A 26,087-nucleotide genomic window follows, 5' to 3' on the forward strand; every position below is an offset into this window, starting at 1 on the left:
TGATGAGTTACTTTGTTACCTGTATATGAATATTTAATACTGGATGGTCCTGTTATTGTAGGTTTTATTAACTGACAGGGCACTTAGATCTCTCTGTATGTCTGTTTTTTAATGTTTTTTGGCTCTTAATATAAATAAACATAGTACTTATCTGGTTAGAACTGTTACCAGCTCTTGTGATTTTTATTGTGAGTCTTGTAATATTTGGTGGATTTTTTTTCTTAAAGCTCTAGACCTTGGATTCATGAGAATACACAAGAATTTTGTCTTCCATTTTTAAATTACAGTAAGTTTCTAGCCCTCCTGGTTGCAGAGATAAGCTTGAAAACATGAACCTAAAGGTTCAAAAGCCAGAAGGCAAACAAAAAGAACTTCAAATATGTTGTTTTAAAAACCTCTTTGTGTTTAAGCAGATCTCAAGACTTTTGGGGGGAGGCCTGACTGAAGACTTTTGGATGCTTGGTCTTGGCAATATTGGACTAGACTGTGCCAGACTTCTCTATTTTGAATCAACAACTTACTGATGAACACTTTATGAAGGGCTGCATGTATTTGGATTACCTTTGCAGAGAAAGGGCATTCTGTCTATAATGACCTCGTGAACTGTTCCATTCCTTTCTCAAAAGTATTTATTTTTAGAGCCATGTGCTGTGTTGTTCAATCAAATTGCATCACAAAGGCTGATGTCCAGAAGGATTTGAATTATGTCAGTATAACAGCAAAGCAGCAAACATTTCAAAAAGGGCCTAACTGAGGACAGTGTTTTCCCTCATGCATAACTGTTTCTCCAGGGTTGGGAGGAAGAGAGGTACAAATTACATTCACTATATATGTGAAAAAATACCCAGAAAAGGATAGTTTCTGTGCCATGCTTGATGGAAAAAATATAGCATGTAAGTTGTGGATTGTTAAAGAGAAATGCCTGGTTCAGAACGTTTCGTTCATTCTTTACTGGTTGAGTCCTATCTTTCTAATATGAGAAACTGGTAGAAAATCAAAGCTTAATGACACTTTAGCATTGGTTCTTACCAGTGGAGATCATACTTTATAGCTGTGCAATCTTTGCTGTTTTACAGGATGGTGAGAAGCGCACCCCGCTTCATGTTGCGGCTTTTCTGGGGGATGCAGAGATCATTGAGCTCCTCATTTTGTCAGGTAATGTGAAGACTGAATTAGTCATCAACAGAGAAGCCAATGTTACAAACTACAGTGAATGCCCAAGGGAGGCATCTTTAAGTTATGCAGGTCAAATGCAGGCCCTGTCCATCGTGTGTTCCAAGGAGCATTATGCTGTTTGCAGGATAAGAGAACCAGTTTAAATTGCTTGCTATAGGTACATAACATATACTCTGAGAATAACACAATGAACCAAAACTGCAAGTTGGTACAATTTGCAATGGGTTAAAACTATTTCATATTTGTTGATTCAGAAAACAAATTTAGCTCATGCTTAAAACCATCCCTATTTAGCGAAGGACTTATGTGTTAACTCCTGATGTCTCCAGTGGGATTAATCACATGCTTAAGTGTTTTTGCTGCATAGTGATGAATGGATCCCTATCCATGTGTATATATAGTGTCTGAGGGGTGATTCAGGAGGGGAATGTCAAATCTCTCCTTGCATTATTGTGCAATGTAAAGACTGAGACAGGGTATTGAGCACTGGAGTGTGAATTTTCATCCCAGTGATTGACACTGCCTACCTCTGTGACCTGAGACAAGACACTTAACCTTCTCTGTATTGGTTTCCAATTTGCAGCAGGAACATAATACCCACCTACCTTTGTAGAGGCATTGTGATAAATAATTAGTAGTGCTTCAGTACTATTTTGAAAATGAAAAGCACGATTGATAGTTGTCGGAATAAAAGGTAGAGTTGGCACCTCACAAGAAGCATAGAAGATCGTGGCTAACTCCTGGATGTACCTGCAAATGTCCAAAGGTCATGTGTTTCTAAACCAGATTGTTAAGAGTAGTGCTTATTGCACTACTGTAGATTGACCGAGGGTGAGGAAGAAGCTACAAGCTGAAAGAGTAAGAAGCACATATTAAAAATATAACTATGCTGTAATAGGAAATGAATTTATCAGCATCCTTGATGTGGTAAGAATTGAGTGCAGGCGTATATCTGATCGTCAAGCTCTTGAGATTCTGTAGCATTAAACAGCTACTGCTGTGTGTAACGTGTAGTCTAGAGATTGAATCATATTATTGCACATAAACACACACTGCATTATAAAAAGTAATTATTTAATTGCTAATTTGTCTTCTGAAGAGCAAACCTCAAGTGAAGTTTTCGTTGTTCAGATGAGCGAATTTGGAGGCTTACCTTGAATCTCTCTAGTTAAGAATTTGGGCTTTAAATCTCACAAGAAAAAGCTCTGCTGCAAAATCTCCGACACTTTTGCTGTTTTAATAGGGAAGGAAATCTCACAAAAAGGGGCTGTTCACAGTAATATAGCATTTCTACTTGTGACCAAATGCAGAATGTGAAGAGATTACCAAAAATTAAAAATGAGGGTTGGAGAGAGAGTTGAATTTATTACAACCTGGAAAAAAAATTGTTTTAGTTTGTGGTAAGAGTGCAAATTGGTTAAGATTTTATCTGAATATGGTTTGCAGATGGTAGCTTTCTTCCCCCAACTGAATGGAATGTGGCAGTGGTTCTCAAACTTTTGTCCTGGTGACCCCTTTCATATAGCAAGTCTCTGAGTGTGACACCCCGCTATAAATTAAAAACACTTTTTAATATATTTAACACCATTATAAATGCTGGATGCAAAACAGGGTTTGGGGTGCAGGCTGACAGCTCATGATCCCCCATATAATAACCTTGTGACCCCCTGTGGGGTCCTGATCCCCAGTTTGAGAACCCCTGCAATATGGCATCAAACCGTTGTTGTAATTGAGTCTTGCATTCTGCATCTGACTGCTGTTAATAATCCAAAACAATGAAACTGTTTTTAGATTGGATTCATGTAATGAATATAGTCTTAGTTCTGTGATGGATAAATGACTTGGCAATATCAAAGTTTGTAACAATAAACTGCAGCTTGATCAAACACCAAGGGGGGAGGGATAGCTCAGTGGTTTGAGTATTGGCCTGCTAAAACCAGGGCTGTGAGTTCAATCCTTGAGGGAGGCCACTTAGGGATCTGGGGCAAAAATCAGTACTTGGTCCTGCTAGTGAAGGCAGGGGGCTGGACTCAATGACCTTTCAAGGTCCCTTCCAGTTCTAGGAGATAGGTATATCTCCAATTATTATTATAATAATTATTATTTATTATTATACCACTGCATTAGCCCATGAGTGGTATTTTATAGAATAAGCAATATCCATCAAGATTTCTACTGATGTTTACACCATCTGTTCAAAATTCCTATTCTGTCTGTCTTGATGCCCCAGTTATCAGTGATATGTACATCCTAAATGCAACAGTACTGTAACAAAGCTCTTCCATTTAAATTTTGATGTTGCTGTTCTCCCACCAGATGTAAGTTGTACAGACAGCTTGTAAGCAGAATTTGTTGTCCAAAAAAAAATGGTTGGAGAAAGCAAAAAAGGGATTCAACTAAACGAGAAAGTTATGCACATTCCCTCTGTCCATCATATATTTAGAAACCGTAGGTTAGCCAGTTGCCTTAGTCAAGGAGCTTTAACTTGTGAGACTTAACGTTTTCACATGGTGATCATCAAGTATGTCATTGATCCCAGCAGAAAAACGTGAGTGAACATTATTACATTGACAGACTAAGGTTGGATGGTTTCTCCAATACATTAGACACAAGCATGCCTTTCTTCAACAGGCGGTAAAGATTAATTACCTTCATTTTGACATGTGGTATTACAGCATGTAGTCATTGTCATATCTTGTTATTGTGAATTGAGCAGGATGCAGAGGCATTATCTTTTCAAGGATTGCAAGTATCAGCACAAGGAAGATTTCTATGAATAAGTAGATGAGGTAGCTCTGGCCCATATCTCCCAAGAATTCCTGTAGCATCTCTAGTGCATTACCTAGTGAAGATATGGTCTTGCTGTGGAAAATACATTTCATTTCTTGATTTCCAATGTGCTCTTTGTGTGGGAAAGAGTATCTCTATGCTCTTACAGGCAATATGAATTCCAATAAGTTACCAGCCAAACCTCATCTACTGGCTCTGGATAATTGGGTACCATGGGTGAGACTATCATTCCTGCTTCAGCCCATTTGCACTGGGTAGAAAGGCCAGAGCAGTGAGAAGGGGGCTCTAAAATCCTTATCTCCAGCCAAAGGAGAATTCCTCCAGTGCAGAAACTGAGGAGGACAGCTATAAAGCTGCCTTCTGAGGACTCCCCACTTAGAAAATACCCAGCTAAGAGCCCAGGTTAATTTTGCAGTTAAGACAGACATATATTTAGGTCTACATTTTCACAAGTATTCACTGACTTGAGAGTCCCTTTGTCTTTGCGTGCCCTAATTGAAACACAGAGGGCCTGGATGTCAGAGGTTGACTTAAATGAGCAGTGTAGATGTTCAGCAACAGAAAAGCATTGCCTAGGTGTTAAAAAGTTGGCACCCAAAAACGGAGAGCATTTTTTACAAAGTAGGCCTTCCGTTATTTGTCCCTCTGTTTTACCTTCTATACAATGTCACATTTCCCCACCTTTAAGGAATGTGGAGAGTCTTTCTTAATAGTATTGAAAAGTGCTTTGAGATCTGTTGATGGAAGCTGATGCTTAAAAGCGTAACACCATATATCCTAGGCATTTGGTTAAACCAAACAAGGTGTATTGAGTGAAACATCTGGAAAGACAAACATTTACATATGTGTGATACGCTAAACTAGCTATGAGTGAGCCATTCCACTCTGTTAGGTAAACAGCACATTGAAAAACATACAGAGGAAAAGGATGTGGAAAACAGTAGAGGGAGATAAGATTGAGAACATGCTGCATAATTTGTGTGTTGTATCGTGATTATTTTGCTTTTATCATTTTCTTGGTGGTTTTCTAGGCAGCTGCCTATTCAGCTTCTTGAAGGGTGAGTGGATCAGTGAAAGGCTTAACCAGCTACTCAAAGAAACAATTTCCTGGATTTTCTAATCATCATCTTATTCTCAGATGCCACTCTAGTTGCTGAATATTAAGGAATGATATAACTGCTTATCACATAATGTTATTCATCCCATAAGCCTCTCTGCTTTGGTACCATCTGCTCATGGGAGTTCTTGAATGGGTGAAGATAAATCAGGAGAACCTCAGTTAAAAAAAACTGAACCACAGAATAAATTGCTTGAAAAGAAATATTTGATGCCAGTCATTGGGATTTAGGCCATGCAGTTTGCATCTGACAACCCTGACTTACCCAAAATGCTGTAACACAATTTACGTTGGAATCCTAGATTGAAAGCTCCTTGGGGCAGAGACTCTTTTGTTCTGTGTTTGCACAGTGCCTAGCATAATGGAGCCCTGCTCTATAATGGAGGACTCTAGGCACCACTGGATTATAAATAATAATCCTGTTATGAAGATCAATAGGGTAACAGTTCACTTCTGTTTTACTAAATTATCTGTAAAGGTAAATCTATCATCAATGAACTTCTCAAATCAAACATCTTACTCACTAAACCAGACATGCATTTTGCTTGGGCATAGCAAGTTCCATCAGATGTAAAACTCCCAGGCCAGTGAGAGAGATTATAACTGTCTGTCTCTTATTGGCACTTTGACAAATTGTAATGTTGTTTTTCTGAAGCCGGGTGACCTGGGAGGTTTGAAACCTTTTCCAACTTTTAAAACGTGAAAGGAAACCCAGAGAAATTGCTTCCATTCTGATCATTAGAACCAAATTCTCAATGACCATTACAAGTGAGGGGCAAACTTGTAAGCACCCATAAGCGGTGGGGTTTTTGAAAAGACTTTTGGTGCTTAGACCTTGAATGGTCTACTACAATGAGGGAAAATTAAAACCAAAGTCCCTGTATTGGGTACATTATATGAGCTTAAGTCCTAGTGTAAAATTAGGTTTAAACATCCTTTTTGTTAGTGAAGAATTTTAAGGCTCATTTGTGATATATGGAGGACACTTATACCTGTCTAAAGCTTATCCAATTGTATCCAGGACAGATTTGCAGACAAGTCTGCTAATTTATAAAATGTTCTGCTTTCAAACAATAATAACCGTTTTTTAAAATAAGGTGCTTTCTTTATTTTCTCTGCTCCCTCCAGTGATGTCTCCTTGTTTGTCTTATTGCCTCAATGAGTCGCTTTAAAATATTACTTAAAACTAAATTTGTCCCCACATGGATGTGGAAGCTCACTTTCTTAGCGTGTGTTCTGTTGACCCACCCTACTCAAGGATGTTTTGGGGCATCTAGTTACCCCCTCCACTCAGCAAGTGACCAGACAGTATCCAACTGCCCAACCTTCCCCCGTTGCTCCTTTAAATAGTTCTCTAACACGTCCCACAAACACTCCAAGCTGAAGAATCCTCGGCCGCCTCCTCCTGGATAGGTGACTGTGGACTTAATCCTGAGGTGCTCAATGCTGTCTGCTTCAAAAGTTGAGAGGTCAGGTCCCAGATGTCTACCTCAGCTACCCAGCCTCCTGACATCACTTGCACATTTGCCTGGTCCTAGGAAGACCTGCTAATCTTTGATAGACAACCCAGGCCCCCTACCCACCTTTACTGCTGAACTTTTCTGGTTTTTGAAAGTAAGGAAATTTTCTAAGAGTTAACAAAGTAGAAATAACTCATGCTAGCAAGGTTGTGATAAATTCTGTGCATATCTATATGGCATGGCCTTTGTTACCAAGAAATGTATTAAGATTATTGTTGTTGTTGTTTTCTTACATCAAAAGCATGTCAATAATCTGTACTGTTTATTTGCAGGGGCTCGTGTCAATGCCAAGGACAATATGTGGCTGACCCCTCTTCATCGGGCTGTCGCCTCAAGGAGCGAAGTGAGTGAGGTTTGATTATCCCAGCAGTTGCATGCAAACAACATACTGAAAAAAAAATACCATTAGCACAATAAAGTACAAATGGGGACGGACAGACACACACACACACACACACACACACGAAAGGATTTTCTGATTGCAAAACCCTTTGCTCTTCGCTAAAGCAAGAGTAATCAGCTACTGTCTGTGTGCCGTTCGTATTGTTAGCCTGCTGGATACTTGCGGTATTCCACTCCTGTGTATCTGATTGTTTTCCCTAACATGATGCCTAATTTAAGTTACTGTAATACATGACTTTCAGCAGACAATCAGTAGATAGAATGATCTTGATCTACGTGGGATATATTGTGCAGTGGTGCTGGTCTAATCACCTTAAGATGGTTAGACACAGTGGAGTGTGGAGAGGAGGTAAGAGGGAGGGACTGGAATGGGAGGGTGTGAATCTAGTGATCAAACAGGCTTCATATGTAGTTTGATTTGAGGAACTGTATTAAAGGCAACCATGAAGCTTCCTTTTAATTCCCCTGATTCACCCATAAAATAGAGTTAAGTCCATATTTTTTCCATTTGGCAACAAGAAATCTTTCAGCATCTCACTGTAGTGTTTTTCATTACTGTCTCAAAAGATGAGGGATAATAATTATCAGAGAGAATAACCCAAGCATGACTGAATTTTCAAGTATACCATCATTCTGGGCTTCCATTTTTGGCCTCTTTGTGTATTTTTATCCTCTTAATATTGAGTTGACATGATGCACGCAACTGCAGACTGAACTGGCTGCTGAAAGGAGCATTTAAAAGAGACATGAAGTGGCTGTCCTCCAGAAATTGATAGAATCACCTCCATAACAATCCCAGTGCTTGCCAAGCCTGGAGGCAGGAATCCTTAGCTCATTTCTAAACTCAAGCATTGCTTAGCTACTAGCTGAGCTTCCTAGCTGCTGGCTTCCAGTGAAGCCCACTGAAAGAAATAGCTAATAGAATACGAATGCTGTAAGGGAGTGAAATATAAAAAAAACCACATTAAAAATAAAGGTCAGACATAAACCTTCAATAACAGCCATAGACTCATAGACTCTAGGACTGGAAGGGACCTTGAGAGGTCATCGAGTCCAGTCCCCTGCCCTCATGGCAGGACCAAATACTGTCTAGACCATCCCTAAAAGACATTTATCTAAGCTACTCTTAAATATCTCCAGAGATGGAGATTGCACAACTTCCCTAGGCAATCTATTCCAGTGTTTAACTACCCTGACAGTTAGGAACTTTTTCCTAATGTCCAACCTAAATCTCCCTTGCTGCAGTTTAAGCCCGTTGCTGCTTGTTCTATCATTAGAGGCTAAGGTGAACAAGTTTTCTCCCTCCTCCTGATGACACCCTTTTAGATACCTGAAAACTGCTATCATGTCCCCTCTGTCTTCTCTTTTCCAAACTAAACAAACCCAATTCCTTCAGCCTTCCTTCATAGGTCATGTTCTCAAGACCTTTAATCATTCTTGTTGCTCTTCTCTGGATCTTCTCCAATTTCTCCACATCTTTCTTGAAATGCGGTGCCCAGAACTGGACACACTACTCCAGTTGAGGCCTAACCAGCGCAGAGTAAAGCGGAAGAACGACTTCTTGTATCTTGTTTACAACACACCTGTTAATGCATCCCAGAATCACGTTTGCTTTTTTTGCAACAGTATCACACTGTTGACTCATATTAAGCTTGTGGTCCACTATGACCCCTAGATCTTTCTGCCATACTCCTTCCTAGACAGTCTCTTCCCATTCTGTATGTGTGAAACTGATTGTTCCTTCCTAAGTGGAGCACTTTGCATTTATCTTTATTGAACTTCATCCTGTTTACCTCAGAATCTTTATAACCCAGTAATTACAACCTATATGGTGTAGCTGTTTTAGATACAGGTGAATTGTATCTATTGTGACAGTCCTAGCTAAAAATGCATAGCTTACTGTGGCTTTGTGCCTCACCCTTAACCCTTTGCTGCTGAAAGCAAGTGAAGACCCTGTGCAGAGTTCCCATTGAGCAGCTTTCTTTTCCATAGTTCTGGTAATTGTAGCATCCCAAAAGGAATGTTATCACAGGTACGGTATGTGAGAAAACAATAGAAAAAGTGAGCTGTCACCCATGTAAACTGGCTAATCTTAATTCAATGTATATATTTTTATAAAAATGTAATTTTCTTGTGTTCTTTTTCCTTTGCTAATTCTTGTTCTTGTGAAGGCCATTACTTTACTAACATTTTGAATGACATTTAGCATCATAAGATTTTTTTTTAAATCCACTGCTCTTGGTACTGATGTCTTTGTGAAAATAAATCATTGCACAGGTTACCTGACAAATTTCCAATGTGAGTACCATAATACCAGATCAATATCAGCCCTCCAGGGGGTTCTTGGGCCAAAAGTTGACTGTTTGGCTTAACTATTGTGATAGACACTGACATTCTGTCTCCCTGCAACCATTTAGAATCTTACAAAAACACATGCAAAAATTTTTTTATTGGATTTAAAACTCATTAAAACATAAAGTTGATTTGAGGAATTTCAACTGATTATTTAAAAAAATGCAACCCCTCAAATATATCTGTACTGGCTACTTCATGTATATATCAAATTTTAGCATTGTACAGTTAGAAGTGGTTGAGAGATTTCACTCTGATAATTGAATTATACTGCAAATGCTAGAAGAAATGTAAATGCAGAGTTCTAAGCAGTACCATTGTACTAAATATATGCATGGAAATTACGGTGGTAAAAAGGATATTTTATATCCTCAAAAGACAGATAATTAAAAGTTACGAGAAAAACACCTCCGTAAAGAATTGGAATAAAGTTAAGCTCCCAAGTGGAATGTAAGTGGAATACATATGTAGATGTAAATGAAAGTAGAATTAAAAAATTACCTGCCAAGTTATTTATTTATTTATTTATTTATTACCTTCCAACAACTGTTTGTTTCTATCTCAAGAGTCAAATTTACATTCATTTTTCCATTGACTTCAAGTAGAATATTGGTCCTAAAGGTGTACAAAGTGGATTTTCTTTAAGTAACTTTAAAGTAATTGGCCTACAGTAGTAGTAGTAGTAGTAATGATAATAAAACTTCTAAGAGACTAACAATGATATATGATTATCAACACTTTAAGATAAACAATCTCATTTACTGAATACATTAGCTATACACCAATTTATGGGATTGCTATAGAAGATGAAATTGCTGAAATCAATAGAGGACAAAAGACTAAAACTCTTACAGTAATAGTTATAGTGTCAGTCCAGGCTGCCTACGCTCTCCCAGGCACATGATGTATACATACATGATGTATTTGTTGTACATTAATAAAACTTTGCCTAGTCTTAATAGAAAACATTTCTCTATATGAAAAACAGTACTGTAGTGTATAGGAATATGGGTGTATCCCTTTAAATGGTTGTGACTTATAGTCAGTAAACATGGTTGTTTGGATCCCATTCTGCCCTCACATGGTTCCTTCATATTCTGTTTGTGTAAAGAGCAAAAGACACACACAGGAAATTTTTGAGTCCTCTTTTAAGACATATATATTGCCTAAGGGCAATTGTTACTAAGAGCTGAAGAGAGCTTGTTTAGCTTTTCCAACAGAATGTTTTTCTATTGAAAATGCTGTTTTTCTGTTGCAAACAAGTTATGGGAACATACTGATTTTTGTCAAAATTGTCAAAACGTTTAGTTTTTGAATATCAAAAGGTTGTGTTGATAAGTTTTGAAATATTTGTTGAGGCTTTATTTCAATTATATTGTATTCTACATTTTATAATATGAAGTCAGAATGAAATGTTTCAACTTTATCAAAATGAAATGTTTTGGGAATATTTCATTTAACAAAAAATACTGTGATTTCTACCTGTCTCATGATTACATGAAATTTTGAAATCTTGGAATTTCTCCCAGGATGAGATTTCCATTTTCCTGTTAGCTCTAGAGCTGAGAGCATGCAGCAGGTCTGCATAGCAAGCAATGTATTTAGATGCCTGGCCTTATTTTCTGTCTAAATTTGTCTTTCAACTTCCAGTTGCTGAAGTTGGACACATTCAGATTAGAAATAAGGTGCAAACTTTAAACACTGAGAGTAATTAACCACTGGAATAATTTACATAAAGATGGGATGGATTCTCCGCAACTTGAAGTCTTTAGATCAGGACTGGGCATAGCTCAGTCAGAAACTATGGGAATGATGCATGAATTGTTGAGCTTGTCTTCACTGCAGTTGTTAGCTGAACCTAACATAAGAACGGCCATATTGAGTCAAATCAAAGGTCCATCTAGCCCAGTATCCTGTCTTCCGACAGTGGCCAATGCCAGGTGCCCCAGAGGGAATGAACAGAACAGGTAATCATCAAGTGATCCATCCCCTGGCAAACAGAGGCTAGGGATAGCTGGAGCTATAACTCATGTGTTGCCTCTACCCCATGCACGCACACAAATCTCTAGCTCGAGTTACGTTGCGCCTTAAACTCAAGCTAGTTTTAGCCTGTTGGAGGTGGGTGGAAGCTTGAGTGCTGCTGATGCTCAATGCAGCAGCTTGAGTTAGAACTGATTAGCTGCTAATTCAGTCATTCTATGTAGCCTATGTGTTGTTTCAGGGAGTGGACACTAGCTCAAGTGGAGTAGCTTGAGTTAATTGTTGCACTGAAGATGAACCCACGGTGTGAAATTTGATGGCTTGTGTTATGCAGGAAGTCAAATTAGATTATCATAGTATTCTCTTAGGGTCTCAAAATCTGTGAATTGAGGCATCCACATTTTTAATTAATTAGGGGCCCCTTATTCCATGAGTAACAACTGCAGGATCAGGTCCCATTTTTACAATATATAGATTATATACACAGATGCTAGCCTCAGATTCTGTCTTCATCTCCAAAGAATTTTAAGGGCAGCAGGTGCTCTGATTTTCAGAGGTCTGGAGCACCCACAAATCCCACTGAAGTAATTGAGGGTGCTCAGCGCTTTTAAGAGTCAGACCCCAATTACTGTGATACAATTGTTACATCTAACTTAATATGTGTAATACATGTGTGTTTGTGTATAATAGGAATATAAAATACACGAATAGTAGGGACGTTAATAAACTGCTTATTCTTCCTTTATCTAAAGTGATGCAATTGTGTGAACTGTGTGTGTGTGTGTGTGTGTGTGTGTATCTAGAACTTTATCTAATACCTAGTTACGCTTTGGATAAATGCTGTTGTATAATTGTACTTTAACAAAAATATATAGTACCATCATATATGCATTTGACAATGTGAGCTTTCTGGTCCTTTTGATATTTTTTAGAGCTAGATTGTCCTTTGCTCAGGGTCGTAGCTAAAGAACCAAGTTACCTTGCCCTTGCTGTAGTCTCATTCTGCCTGAGACACCCCTCTGAGACACTGTTCTCTGTTCAACTGTGAGATGTCTAAATATATTATCCCTCTCCTCCCACTTAAGTATGGGTAGTACATATTTCCTTGGTCAACAGATATGCAATATCTCAACTGGAAAATATGTAGTTCAATTTTGTTGGTATATGCACTTACATTATCACTTGTAAAAATCAAGTTTTATCAAAAAGTAACAAAAAGCCAAAGAAATTCAGTGTTCCGACTGAGACACTTGGCATACAATTTTTCAATCTCTGATACATTAAATACATTCATTTCCTCGAGTAGCACTTGGCTATAATGTCTGGTGTTAAAGGTCAGTGGACCTATCTGGCACGGACCCAACCCTGCAGTTTTACACACCCTAAAACCCAAAAGGGAAAGTTTTTGTGTAGGCTAGAAATGCAAGACTCTGCCTTAAATGATAACAAATATATATGAAGAAAGTTAAATGTATCACAATAGGATGACATGTAATACAAAGGCATTTGAATCAACAATTTCACTTCCCTCACCTGGAATATTTTTGAATGACTGTCTCTGGTTGTCTTTTTCTCTGCTCGCATATGAGTTTCCTATGGCTACCAGTAACAGTCAAGAACCGTTTTTTCCCACACTTCACCGTATGATGTGTAGAGAGAGATGTTTATACATAGACATGCCCTATGTTTATTTTAATAGTTTATTTATAACTGTACTTCTATTGCAGGAAGCAGTACAAGTATTGATTAAGCATTCAGCAGATGTTAATGCTCGGGACAAGAACTGGCAGACACCGTTGCATGTAGCAGCTGCAAACAAAGCAGTGAAGTGCGCAGAAGTAATCATCCCAATGCTGAGCAGCGTCAATGTCTCTGACAGAGGGGGGCGGACAGCGTTACACCATGCAGCTCTGAATGGCCACATTGAGGTAAGTGGCCTAGAAGCATTATTGATTGATTGATGGCACAGTTGTCTATGTCAGAATTGAGTTCATGTATCTCTATATGACATAGTAGCTAGATATCTAACCTTCACTTATGAGAGACATTAGACCAACTTCTGCTCTCAGATACACTGGTGATGCCTAACTGAAGTCAGTGGGCTGGCACTATTAGTAAATGCAAGCAAAATTTGGTCTAATGTGTTATCCTGTAGTTAACTGCCTGTGCAATACAGAAACTTATGGACACTATGAACTATGCAAAAATGGTTGAAGAAGCATTAATTATCTAATAAGAGTATCCCAAGTATGTGGGATATGCAGAGGTCAATCATTGTGCTTTTCTAATTCGCTTTCTAGAAAATTTGTTTCTGGTTTAAAAATAGAACACGCTACTTCCGTTTACCTTGCATGGTTGTAAAGTCCTTCTACAGCAGAAGTTCCCAAACTAGAGGGATGCGCGATGTATTCTGGGGGTATGTGAGGAGCTTTTGGGAAAAAAAAAAACCTTTACTGCACACATTTTAGCCACAGTAATGAATTATTAGCTAAGCAGATTCCTCCAGATGCAAGGTGGCAGGGATAGCTCAATGGTTTGAGCATTGGCCTCCTAAACCCAGGGTTGTGATTTCAATCGTTGAGGGTGTCATTTAGGGAACTGGGGTAAAAATCTGTCTGGGGATTGGTCCTGCTTTGAGCAGGGGGTTGGATTAGATGACCTGCTGAGGTCCCTTCCAACCCTGATATTCTATGATCAGGTCTTCAGATGGTGCTGTGCAGTTGACTCTAGGTGGTGCTGTGCATTTTGACGGATTTCTCTTAAGCTTACGTAGCGTTATGCAAAGTAGTTGCCGTCTGTACGTTAAACCATTTGCTACAATGTGATGTGCACATTTAATTGTAAGCATCGACCACAATCACAGTTTTGCTTTTTTGCTCTTATTACAGTGGATCATTGGCTGTTTCGATCAATGCCTTACTGTTTTTAATATTTAGTGAGAGTCGCATGTTGATTTCTTTTATCAGTATATGTACTTGTGTGATGGGAGAGGGGCATAAATTATTACAAACACAAAGAAGGGGGATGCGGTCAGATAAGTTTGAGAACCACTGCTCTCCAGTATTCACTAAACCAGGGGTTCTCAACCTTTTTCTTTCAGAGCCCCCCCCCCACCAACATGATATAAAAACTCCATGGCCCACCTGTGCCACAACTGGTTTTCTGCATACAAAAGCCAGGACTGGTGTTAGGGGGTAGCAAGAAGGGCAGTTGCCTAGGGCCCCACACCATAGGGCCCCCACAAAGCTGAGTTGCTCAGGCTTTCGCTTCAGGCCCTGGGCTTCAGCTCCATGTGGTTGGGCTTCAGCTTTCTGCCCTGGGCCCCAGCAAGTCTAATGCTGGCCCTGCTTGGAGGACCCTCTGAAACCTCCTCACTGCCCCCCAGGGGGCCTCGGACCCCTGGTTGAGAACCACTGCACTAAACAATTACACCATTATAAATTGAAAGCCACTGTATTAAGGTCCTGATCCCAGCGCAGACATTCATTGACATCAGGATGTAGGCCAGTGGTTCTCAGCCTGCAGGCTGCTTGTGGCCCAATCAACGCACAGCTGCGGCCCATGTGATATCCTCAGGGCCATACTGGTAGTATATATAGTGTGTGGATGCAGCCCACATAACACACAGAGAGCTGCATATGTGGCCCACAATGGTAAATAGGTTGAAAATCACTGCTCTAGGCCGAAGCATGGAATAAAAATTCTCCAACTGAGATTGATACAATTGACAAAAAATCTGAAGTTGATTTACTGTATTGTAATTTACAAAAAGTAGCTTACAGGTATTTGCTATAAAAGGGTTATATTTTAGGAAACAGTTAATATTTATCATTTTAACATGTCTGACTTTCTTTGATGTAATGTCGTTTAAGGGTAGAGTGTAATAAAGTGCATAACTCATAATAGATTTAATAGTTTTAATAAAATCTGTGATTCATTTCTCCGAGTATTGAAAAGCTTAAAGTGCTGTATGTTTTACAGTCATATTGTTTTGTGTGTTTTGCTTATCCTTATATTAATGTCTGGATGGTGCTGGGAGATCTGGAACTTTTTACCTTTCATCATAACAACTGAAGCTTTGTACTTCCTGCTATTTATTTGCTGGCATATATGAAACGAATTGTCTCAGTCCGGTTGCCAGTGGGCAGATGGTGACTTCAAGCAAGCCAGGATTGAGGTAGTTAATAGCAAATGGCACACTTGTTGGCAGTGTCATCAGAGGGAACAAGGACAGAAGGCTTGATCATGCTAGGCATGGAGAATTGGCCCCAGTCCAGCAAAGTATTTAAGTGTGTAGTTAACTTTAAGTACATGAATAATACCATTGATGTTAAGGTTTACTCACATGCTTAAAATTAAGCAGATACTTAAGTGCTTTCCTAGCTCAAGGCCCAGCACCTTGCAGGATTGAGTCCTGAATAAGTATGAAGACTGAATTATCCTTTCACCTTTAGAATGTTGTCCCTGTTGCTCGGGATTGAGGTGCATTGAAAGGGTTGCATGTAAAAGCGTGCAGTGCTGCTGCTCCTGCCGGTTTCTGATTCCAGAGTGTCTCCCAGTGTCATGAATCCAGCACCTTTCACAATCACTAAATCCACTTAAAAAAAATTAAAGTATTGAAAAAGTTGCAATGTAGAACTATAATATACAAATGACAACTGACTCTTACCAGGGTTGCAACCAGCATGTTTCAGGTGGGGCTGGGCCAGGCTGGGGAGTTCTAGTGCCTTTTACAAAAAAAAAAGCATACATTTTTAATGATTAGTTTAATTAAACTACAGTTTCCTGGAAGGGATTTTTAAATTATCTCTAATTTTCAGGCTCAAGTTTTCCCGCATAACTTATGCTCATATCACACACAGGCAAATTTGATTTGCTCAGCAATTCACAATGATGTATTACCCTCCGACGCAAGTGTTACATCCAGCATTATTTGATAGACTGATCTGTTGTAAATGGAATATGTGGCTGACACAAAGATTTACTTTTCACTGTTGTTTTAGATGGTGAACTTGCTTTTAGCCAAAGGGGCAAACATCAATGCTTTTGACAAAAAGGACAGGAGAGCTATTCATTGGGCAGCGTATATGGGTAAGAACCATGCTGTAGTTTGTTCTATTACTGAAGTACCGACAGTGTGCTCTGTATTACACCAGACCCAGTTCCTGCCATGGAAAATGAAAGTTGTAATTACATTGATTAAGGCTATGGGCTCAGGTCATCAGCTGGTATCATAGACACAGCTCCATTGATTTCAATGGAACTACACTGATTCATACCAGCTGAGAGTCTGGCCCAAAGTGTCCATCTAACACATCCTGTATATTTTTTTCATATTACTTTTTTTTTTTAATCTCATCTTCTCTCCTGACTTTAATTCCAGCCTCAAATATATTTGGTATGAAAAATACAAATTAAACTCTCCTTTCCACAATTAGTGGTAGTGTAGATTTCAGTAAGAACTCTGTTAGATAAAATGACTAACACAAATGTAGTTAATACACTTTTTCCTATTTGTCTCTTTATTCAGAACAAGTTGGGTTACTACATAGTGGTAAAGTCCTATATAATTATTTCCACTCTTAATTGTCTTCCTTCATCACAAGGCGAGCAAGATGACTTGATTCATGCATTCACATCATTGCCAATGTTCAGCAAATTTGCTTTTTAAATTAATAATTGACCATATCTTCCCATCCATTTAAAAAAATAATATGCGCCATAGAATTCAATGGGAGCTCTGCTGTAAAAATGGTAGAAGTACAGGGACGTAATGTTGGCCAGTGCTGTGCATGCCTTAATGGAAACAAGTCATTTTCAAACTGTGGGAAAATGTAGTGTAGTTTTGTGAAGCCCACCTATTGAATGAAAAGGCTGGCCTCTGACCTAGACTGGGATTTGAACTTTGCTCTGTAGAGATGAAAGATTTTTCCAGCCTTTACAGCATGCGGATTGTATGACACAGAAGTCAGGTTGGGACTCAGGCATGTGTAAATACCATGGGTATTATGGCTCTTTGCATATTTTGAGGTTAATAATGAAAAATTTGTGTGTGGGAGGGGGGCATGTTCACTTACTACACTTGCTCACCTATGACATGATCTAAGCTCACTGGAGTCAATGGAAAGTCTCACATTTGGTTTCAGAATTCTTGGTATCAACCCCTTGACTGAGGTGGCCTAGTTATGTCCTCCATAATAGAGGAAAACTCAGTCTCAACCAGGTAGTAGGCACAGTGTGGTCAGGGTCACCAAAGAGGCTAGTTAAATACTATGCACTTACGCCCCAGTCAGGAGATTCATTTAGTCAGAGCAGTTGCCAGAAAGATGACCATAGAAAGGTCCTGGCAGCTGAATCAATAGATGGCATTGACAGAACCCTCTTCTGGGAATCTTTCAGTGCTGTCAGGCTGGTATGCTCACTCTCCCTTCTATTAACGGGGGAGTAGTGTGTGAACAGGGTATGAAAGAGTGAAGAGAATAATGGGGAACCTGTTCACTGGGCAGGGAGTTGACACATTTTTCAAGACACACAATCATTTCATCTGGATTCCTTTATGAGAAGTGGTGCTAGTGTATGCTGTGCCTGCTCAGTGTGGCAGTCTGTCCCTGTCATAACTATAAAGGGAAGGGTAACAACCCTCCTGTATACAATACTGTAAAATCCCTCCTGGCCAGAGGTACCAAAATCCTTTTACCTGTAAAGGCTTAAGAAGCTCAGGTAACCTGGCTGACACCTGACCCAAAGGACCAATAATGGGACAAGATACTTTCAAATCTTGGGGGCGGGGGTTGGGCTTTTGTTTGTGCTCTTTGTTTTGATGGGGTTTGCTCTTGGGACTAAGAGGGACCGACCTCAATCCATGTTCTCCAAATCTTTCTGAACAAGTCTCTCATATTTCAGACTTGGCAGTAACAGCCAGACAAGGCATATTTGTTTATTTTTGTTTTCTCAACTTGTAAATTTTACCTTTGCTAGAGGGAGGTTTATCCCTGTTTTGTTGTAACTTTGAAATGTATGAGGTTTAACCTAAGCTGGTAGAAATAAGCTTAGGGGGCTTTCATGCGGGTCCCCACATCTGTACCCTAGAGTTCAGAGTGCGGAAAGAATCCTGACAGTCCCCATCTAGTGGTGGCTAGGCCAGCTAGAGATGGATTAACCTACTGCAACCTTGGCTGACAGAGGTGTGTTTTTTAGGTCAGGCAGTGGAGGCTGATGCATTAAGATCAAGAGCTCCCAGGTTTGATCCCCACTGCCCACTCCAAGTGGTGGCCTGTAGAGTAGGTGAAGTAGTTCAACCTGTGCTAACACCAGCAACATATTTTAGCCCAAGAAATCTCGTACACTGGAGGGATAAGCGACATTGAACTGAATTTTTACATCCAGAGCCAGTTTTATCCCTGGCTGCTAGAATGAGGCGTTACTGACTAACTTGAGTCACAAAAAACTGGATGGAAATCTTGGAAAGAGGCATTCCGTATCCTCAGCTGCTGTAGCAGGCTCATCAATCTCTACTTGGCCAAGCCACTGCTAGAAGAGGACAGAGTGCCACATTGAGCAGGCATGGCTGATGCTAGGATTAAGAATACTTTCTTGCAAAATGAGCTGTCTGTGAGAGCATTTATGAAGCAGCAGCAAAAAGAACAGTGAGTTAGGAAGAAAGCAGTAATTTGAGTAAATTACACTGTAGGAGCGTATAGGTCACTGATGATTTCTGTTCCCCCATCTTTTAAAGGCCACCTGGAGGTTGTTGCCTTGCTGATTAACCATGGTGCTGAGGTGACTTGTAAGGACAAAAAGGGTTACACTCCACTTCATGCTGCTGCATCCAATGGGCAGATTAATGTAGTGAAACACCTTCTTAATCTAGGTGTAGAGGTAAGTAGCAATTAGTATTTTAAACAAAAGCCACAAAATATTGAGGTTTGAGTCACTATTTTAATCTTTTTATATAATTAATCATGGAAATTCCCTGCTTCCCTGGCTTTTGTTCACCTATTTATTTGGAGATTTTGTCTGGCTGGCGTTGCTGCTACAGACATTGGCAGATTTTTGAAGAAACCATTTCCCATTCTCTGGATTACGGAATCTATATCACACATTGGACAGCTTTCTAGGCCCAAATGCTGTGTACAATAATTGCCAAGAGTTGCAAATTTTGTGTGTGATCATCTGAGTGTCCATTCCCCAGCAGACTAAAGTTTCTCACAGGGGCTAATAATCCCGTGAAATTGAGGAACATACAGCATTTGTGTCTTGGAAGCGGGGATAATGACTTGCGCCGTAGTCTCCTTGACTTTTTAGAGTGTCGTTGTTTACCTTGCTTCAACTAATTTTGTAGAAAAACTAATGTCTACACAAACAATTCAGAAAAGTCTGTATCTAAGATTTTCTTAATACCTTTATTATATTGTGGCATTGAGTATTGGTTTCTTATTAGAATGCAGTATAAAGGACTGTGTGGTTTCTTTGCTCTCCTGCCCCTCCCCCAGAAATTTGCAGAGACAGACCTGAAGTCTGGCTTGTCACTAAAATGAAACCACAATAATTATTTTTAAAGGAACCTGAACTTATTATTTTTCCTACTTTCCCTCATGACAATTCAAGCCTCTTCCTGTTTCCACTTGCAGTGTGCAGCGCATTATGTAAAGCAGTGATACTCAGACTGTGGCTCTCAAGCCGCAAGTGGCTCTGTAGGGTGTCTCCTGTGGCTCTTTGCAGCACATGATATTAAAACACTGTATGATTTAATAATTAACCAATCAGGGTGCTTTTACTATGTTATTAATCAATTAAGTTATGAACTTGCTCTATGTTACTAACTTATTTGCTATGAGAATAATATATGTATATAGTTTAGATAGATATAAACTAAATATTTCCCCTGTCATTCACACTATTCTGACTCTTTTGGGTAATGTTGGTCTCTAATTTGGCTCATGAACCACTGTGGTCTGAGTATCATTGTTAAAAAGCCATGAGCTGATGTCTGTAATTTTAACTGTACATTCTTGTCTCACTGCAGATTGATGAAATGAATGTCTACGGAAATACTGCGCTCCACATTGCGTGTTATAATGGTCAGGATTCGGTAGTTAATGAGTTGATTGACTATGGTGCTAATGTTAATCAGCCTAATAACAGTGGATTTACCCCTTTGCATTTTGCTGCTGCTTCCACTCATGGAGCTTTGTGTCTTGAACTGCTAGTGAATAATGGAGCAGATGTTAATATTCAGGTACAGCTTATCTTTCATCTCTTCAATTTTAACTACCTAAATATATATACCCTTTTGGTTTAAAATCTCTGCATGCCACAAGAGGCTGCAAGTGAGAATAACATAGCGCAGTGTTACTGTAAATTCTTCAGGAAATTGGCTGATGGAATAACACAGTGATTCTGGGAGTTTGAATTATGTTCTCTTCCTGGGAAGTTCACAGTGCCTTGATTGATATGATAAAAGGCACCTGAAACTCCAGGCCAATCAGTTTCTGAGGACTTGCACTGTTACTTAACTACAATCCCAGAAGTGCCATCAAGACCACGTCCAGTGGGCTACAGTTATCACAGAAACGATTATTTTGGGTATTCCCCCCAAAAATATGTTCAACACAATTCTGCATGTTCTTTTGGGCTTCTGTCCAGTAGTGTAAATGTCAGGTACAGGCCTAGCACAACAGGGCCCCAATCCTGACCTGAGACCTCTATATGCTGTTGTACCACAAATACTACTTAGTGATAATGATGATCAGGGAATTCTGACTCCAACCCAGGAGCCAGAAGAGAGGATTCTATTGCTTTATTTGTGACTGACTTGTGGTGTGACCTCTGGCAAGTCACTTAAATCTGTGCCTCAGTTTCCTCATCTGTAAAATGGAAATAATAGTATTTATCCACCTTTGTAAAGTTTTTTAAATTAATAGATGTGCAATAATAAGTATTATTTTATTAAAATAAAGCTGGGAATTGCGTTTGAAAATGAATCCAAAGCCTGATTCAAATAAACAAGGGATGGCTTGAGTCATCAGGTTCAACATCCTTCCTCTGTTCCTCTTCAGGCTCCCTGTCAATATTCCCAGACAGAGATCCTTTCCATTGGCTCCAAAACTTTGACCATTAGACATTATACCTTTCCTTAACTGTTTGCACCTGCTTTCTAATGGTCTTTGATGGACATCGAATTTTTCTTAGGGGGGCAGTTTATTAACCAAAGCTCGTTTCTTTATGTAGTGGACTGCATTTTAATGTGTGTCTATTTAAATCACCAAATAGTTTGTATTTGTTTACACTTTCCAGGGACTGCTGAAGTTTAGCTCTGTGTTATTCCTGGCTTTTCCCCAAGCAATATGGAAGATAAGGAAATACTGTGAGAATTATTCATATGCTTAGAAAGTAAATAACACTCAGGAATAGATCACTTATCCATTAACAATTTGGACCATGCACCCCACGTTGGTGGAATGTCTCTGAAAATTTATTTGCAACAACCATTGCCTTATTTCCACTCCTGTTGCTGGAAAAGGTCTGACACCTACAGAAAAAAGGCATTCTGAATGTATTTTCATATGAATCTTGGGGGTCAGTCATACAGCCCCTTAAAGTTGATGGGAGTTTGGTCTGAGTAAGGACTACAGGATTGAACTCTAGTTACTTTTATTATTTCAAGCTGTTGATAGTACTGTATTTGAGAAACTCTACATTGATGGCATTACTTTATATTGTAGGTAAGTGTCTTTCGTTTTGTTTTTGTTAGAGTAAAGATGGCAAGAGTCCACTGCACATGACAGCTGTCCACGGGAGGTTCACACGGTCGCAAACCCTCATTCAGAATGGTAAGTTGTCTTTCTGATTCTTAATTAATTCGTCAGCAATGATCTGCTCAGAGCTTTTTCCAAGCCACTTACTGGCTGGAGGGGGCAGTTTGTTGTTCTGTGCTAAAATGCTGAGGGATCAAAATTCAAAGGTATTTAAGTACTCTACTGAAATCTGATTGCTAGCTAGTCCTAAAGCTCTCATTTCATAATGTGATGTTAGACACAGCTTATAATTAATCAAGAAATCCCATTCTCCACCAGCGAACACTGGTCTTTGATTTGTGTGTGTGTTTCCTGACCTGAAAATGAAAGCAAAAGCAGCATTCAGATTCTGCATCTTTCAGTAGAGGCCACAACTTGCTGCTTAAAACAAGCTTTGAAAAAAAATAAAAGGTTTGCAATTTTTCCACTTCCAGGAGTTCTCCACACTCTACAAATCTCTTTTCCCATGTTCTTGCTTCACCTCTTAAAGATCATAATTCCATTATAGCTAAGGAGTAAATATCTTTTTCCTTAACGGCCTGGAGAAGACATAGTTGTGCAATATATGGAGGTATACCTACCTTGTAGAACTGGAAGGGACCTTGAAGGGTCATTGAGTCCAGTCCCATGCCTTCACTAACAGGACCGAGTACTGTCCTTGATAGTTCCCCTTGCTGATCCCTAAATGGCCCCCTCAAGGACTGAACTTACAACCCTGGGTTTAGCAGGCCAATGCTCAAACCATTGAGCTATGCTTCCCCCCCCCATCTCTCTCCTCCTCTACCCCTACCTCTACCCCTACAGCCCTCCTTCCATCCCAGATATGAAGATGCAATAATTATTCATATTTTAGACAACTACATTTGTATTTGTACGAAATTATAAATCATTCAGCTTCAAACCATGGAATAAAGTGCTTTTTTTTCCTTGTACGTGCCTAGGGTGTGAGTCCTGCCACCCCCGTATGTCCTCCAGAAATATTCAGTATGCAACATGGCTAAGCTTTTCAGGGAGTGTTCTGATAAACATTAGACACACATTTTCCAAGTAGCATCAGCCCAGCTTCTTAATTTTTGTTTTCAAACTTTACTTAGTGCAGCAAATCCCCATTTCGGGGTGAGTAAAGGCCCAATCAAAACAGTCCTACCTGTGACATTTTGCTGTTCTCCTCCTCACCTTTTGTGTGCTCATTTTTGTCTGTTCAGATTGCAACCTCTTCAGGGCAGTGACCAGTCTTCTTTCTTGTGTGTAAAGCACCTAACACATGTTAAGTTGTTCTCCGATATCAAATATAATAACCCTGCAGTTTGTCCTGTTCTTACTATTGTTATTTACCCTTTATATCACGGTAGCATTCACAGATGTTAACCAGGTGGAAACATCATTGTAACAGGCGTTGTAGAAACATATTAAAAACACAACTTTAACTATACTGTCACCACCAGCTCCAGCTTAACAGCAGGCCTTGTTCCAAAGAAATTACAGACTAAAAGACATCGCATGAGAGTGAGACAAACAACGGATGGGGAGCGTAGAGGAGGAGGACAGAGTAACAGAAATAATAAGACGTTTTAGCACGGACTAGCTCTGTGAGCAATTCTTTGTCAATCTGAAGGCGTGATCACAACACACCTCCTGCCTACTCATTATTATATGGCAGTTTCTTGTGTAATTCAAGCAGAGGTCAGTTGTAAGGAAGGATGTGAAGAAGGATAAAATGGTGGCTTTACGGATTGTGACTCGGAGTTTTTCCCACTTGGAAGAGCAGCCTGGGAGAAAGCACAAAGGTTCTTGTGGCAATGTGGATAAGCAGGCAATTCAAGAGTGAAGGCGAGAGCTGACCTCATAATAAGGAAACGGTAGATAAGTGGGTGTGACTAAATTGTGAAGGGCTTTGAAGGCTAGAACAAGGCATTAGTGTCTGATGTGATGGAAGAGGGGGATTTAGTGGAGGGACTTAAAGGGTGTGTGTGTGTGTGCGTGTGTGTGAGAGAGAGAGAGAGTGTGACATAGGCAGACCACCAAGCCAGGAAATGGGTGGTGTAAGGTGGCAGGTATCAAGGCTAGAGAATACACAGTAGTCAAGGCATAAGATTATCACAGCTTGGGCAAGAGTCTTGGCTGTATGGGGAGAGAGGAAAAATCAGCTCTCATAGACATTACGTAGAAAGAAGGGGCAAGATCTAGACATGGTCTGGATGTGAGGCCCAAAAGAGAGCTGAGTCAGAGATGAAGCTGAGATTATGGGTTTGAGTAACAGAGAAGAGGGTGGGTTATGCCTGTGTCATGATACAGAAAGGGGGAGGTCTATAAAAGTAATAAGTGCCTGCTTCTCCCCTTCAAATCATGTAGAGGAGCTGTGAGTGCTTCTGATAATCAGGCCCCGTTATGTCTTAAATTAGGCAACCAAAAATTAAGGCAAAAAATCAGTGACTACTCTTGAAAATGTTCTCACTGTCAGAAATGTAGTAGCAGTTTGGTTTAATTGCACTACATTTAATTTAATCAGACCTCATCTGTAACCCCTGGGGACGACAGTATGGGTATTGTGGGCCAGTGTCACAAAAATAAGATAATAGCCAAAGATGCAAGTCAGCTGGCCAGAAAAATATGGAATGGAGCCAAGGGTTTAGTTAGCAGAAATAGCTCCCTTTCCACCTACTGTGACTGAAAGGGCCTTGAGGATGAATAACCATCTGAAAATCAAGGCAGAAGGTTACAGCTTTAGCTGGTAATAACCTGTAAAGGGATGGAGTATACAATATGATAACAGTTGTTCTAGTAATTTAAATCTCTCCCAGATGTCTGTGAGGACTTTGCTAGGTGACTTAGTACAGCAGGATATTTACACCTCTTTCGTCATTCTCAGAAAGAACTAGCTTTATTTGTACAGTCAATTTTAATGACATCTGCTTATACCTGAAAATACAGAAGTATTCCCTGGTGTCATATGTTAAACAAGCTGTTAATGTTTTGATCAGAAGTCCCCATTCACATACCTTGCCAACTACTGTTTCTGTTGAGTATGAATTTTGGAGACATCTGATAAGTCTTCAAATTATTGTCCTGGTAATGTTAAATCACTGTTTTATTGTTGAGATCGGTAGAGGCGTAGATGAGACTATAAGACTGATTTGAATCAGTTATGTTCTCTCACTGCTCTTCTTTCAGTAAGATTTGCAGCTGAGTGATCTTTTGTTTTTGTGCGTCCTATCACTAAGAAGTGAAGTTGTATTAATGAAAAACTTTGGGGACCACCAGTGTGCATGTCATGACCCATCTTTGCCTTAATACTGGCCAACTTAAAATAAATCATATGATTTAGAAGAGCACCAATGGTGATGGATCCACTAGAAATGCTGAGAGAGTGAGTGAAAACATTGAATGCTAGTTCTCAATTCTTAGCACTTACAAAGCAGTTTTCATGTGTAAACATCAAAGTGCTTTACAAAGGTGTGCAGGTGTTGTTTATCTTTATTTTAGGGTAGTTATCTTTGTTTGTTTTATGACAGAAGATAGAGAGGTGAAATAAGTTGGCCAATGTCACAGAATGTGTCAGTGGTGGAGTCAGGAATAGAATTCAGGTGTCTTGATTCTCAGTCATATTTTTGTATTTTTAAATACTTTACCCATGTTTCTAACTATACCCTAAATTATTACAAGGGAAAAGAATCAATAATCTGGTTTATGCTTTATAAGCCTGTCAGGCTGACATTGATCCCAGGCAAGATAATGGAGCGGCTGATGCAGGATTTGATTAATAAAGAATTAAAACTGGGTAATATCATTAATGCCCATCAACATGGGATTAAGGAAAATAGATCCTGTCAAACTAACTTGATATCATCCAAACTTGTAATCTCATAAAAAAGATAAAAGTAATAGTGTTGATGTAATATACTTAGACTTCTGTAAGGAATTTGACTTGGTATTGCATGGCATTTTGATTATAAA

General features: G+C 39.4%; 1 protein-coding gene across 11 annotated transcripts in view; it reads left to right on the top strand.

The window, feature by feature from the left end:
* Window positions 1–26,087, top strand: part of ANKRD44 (ankyrin repeat domain 44) — a 225,996-nt gene that overhangs the window by 118,198 nt on the left and 81,711 nt on the right. For all 11 annotated transcript variants that reach the window (XM_050969482.1, XM_050969491.1, XM_050969485.1 and 8 more), the window contains exons 3-9: window positions 1,077–1,155; window positions 6,876–6,946; window positions 13,065–13,265; window positions 16,341–16,428; window positions 19,073–19,215; window positions 20,363–20,575; window positions 22,091–22,169. In XM_050969482.1, the coding sequence (XP_050825439.1) occupies window positions 1,077–1,155; window positions 6,876–6,946; window positions 13,065–13,265; window positions 16,341–16,428; window positions 19,073–19,215; window positions 20,363–20,575; window positions 22,091–22,169 (874 nt within the window). The remainder of the gene's footprint in view (window positions 1–1,076; window positions 1,156–6,875; window positions 6,947–13,064; window positions 13,266–16,340; window positions 16,429–19,072; window positions 19,216–20,362; window positions 20,576–22,090; window positions 22,170–26,087) is intronic.

The sequence above is a fragment of the Gopherus flavomarginatus genome, chromosome 10 (assembly GCF_025201925.1).
Source record: "Gopherus flavomarginatus isolate rGopFla2 chromosome 10, rGopFla2.mat.asm, whole genome shotgun sequence".
Taxonomy (NCBI): domain Eukaryota; kingdom Metazoa; phylum Chordata; order Testudines; family Testudinidae; genus Gopherus; species Gopherus flavomarginatus.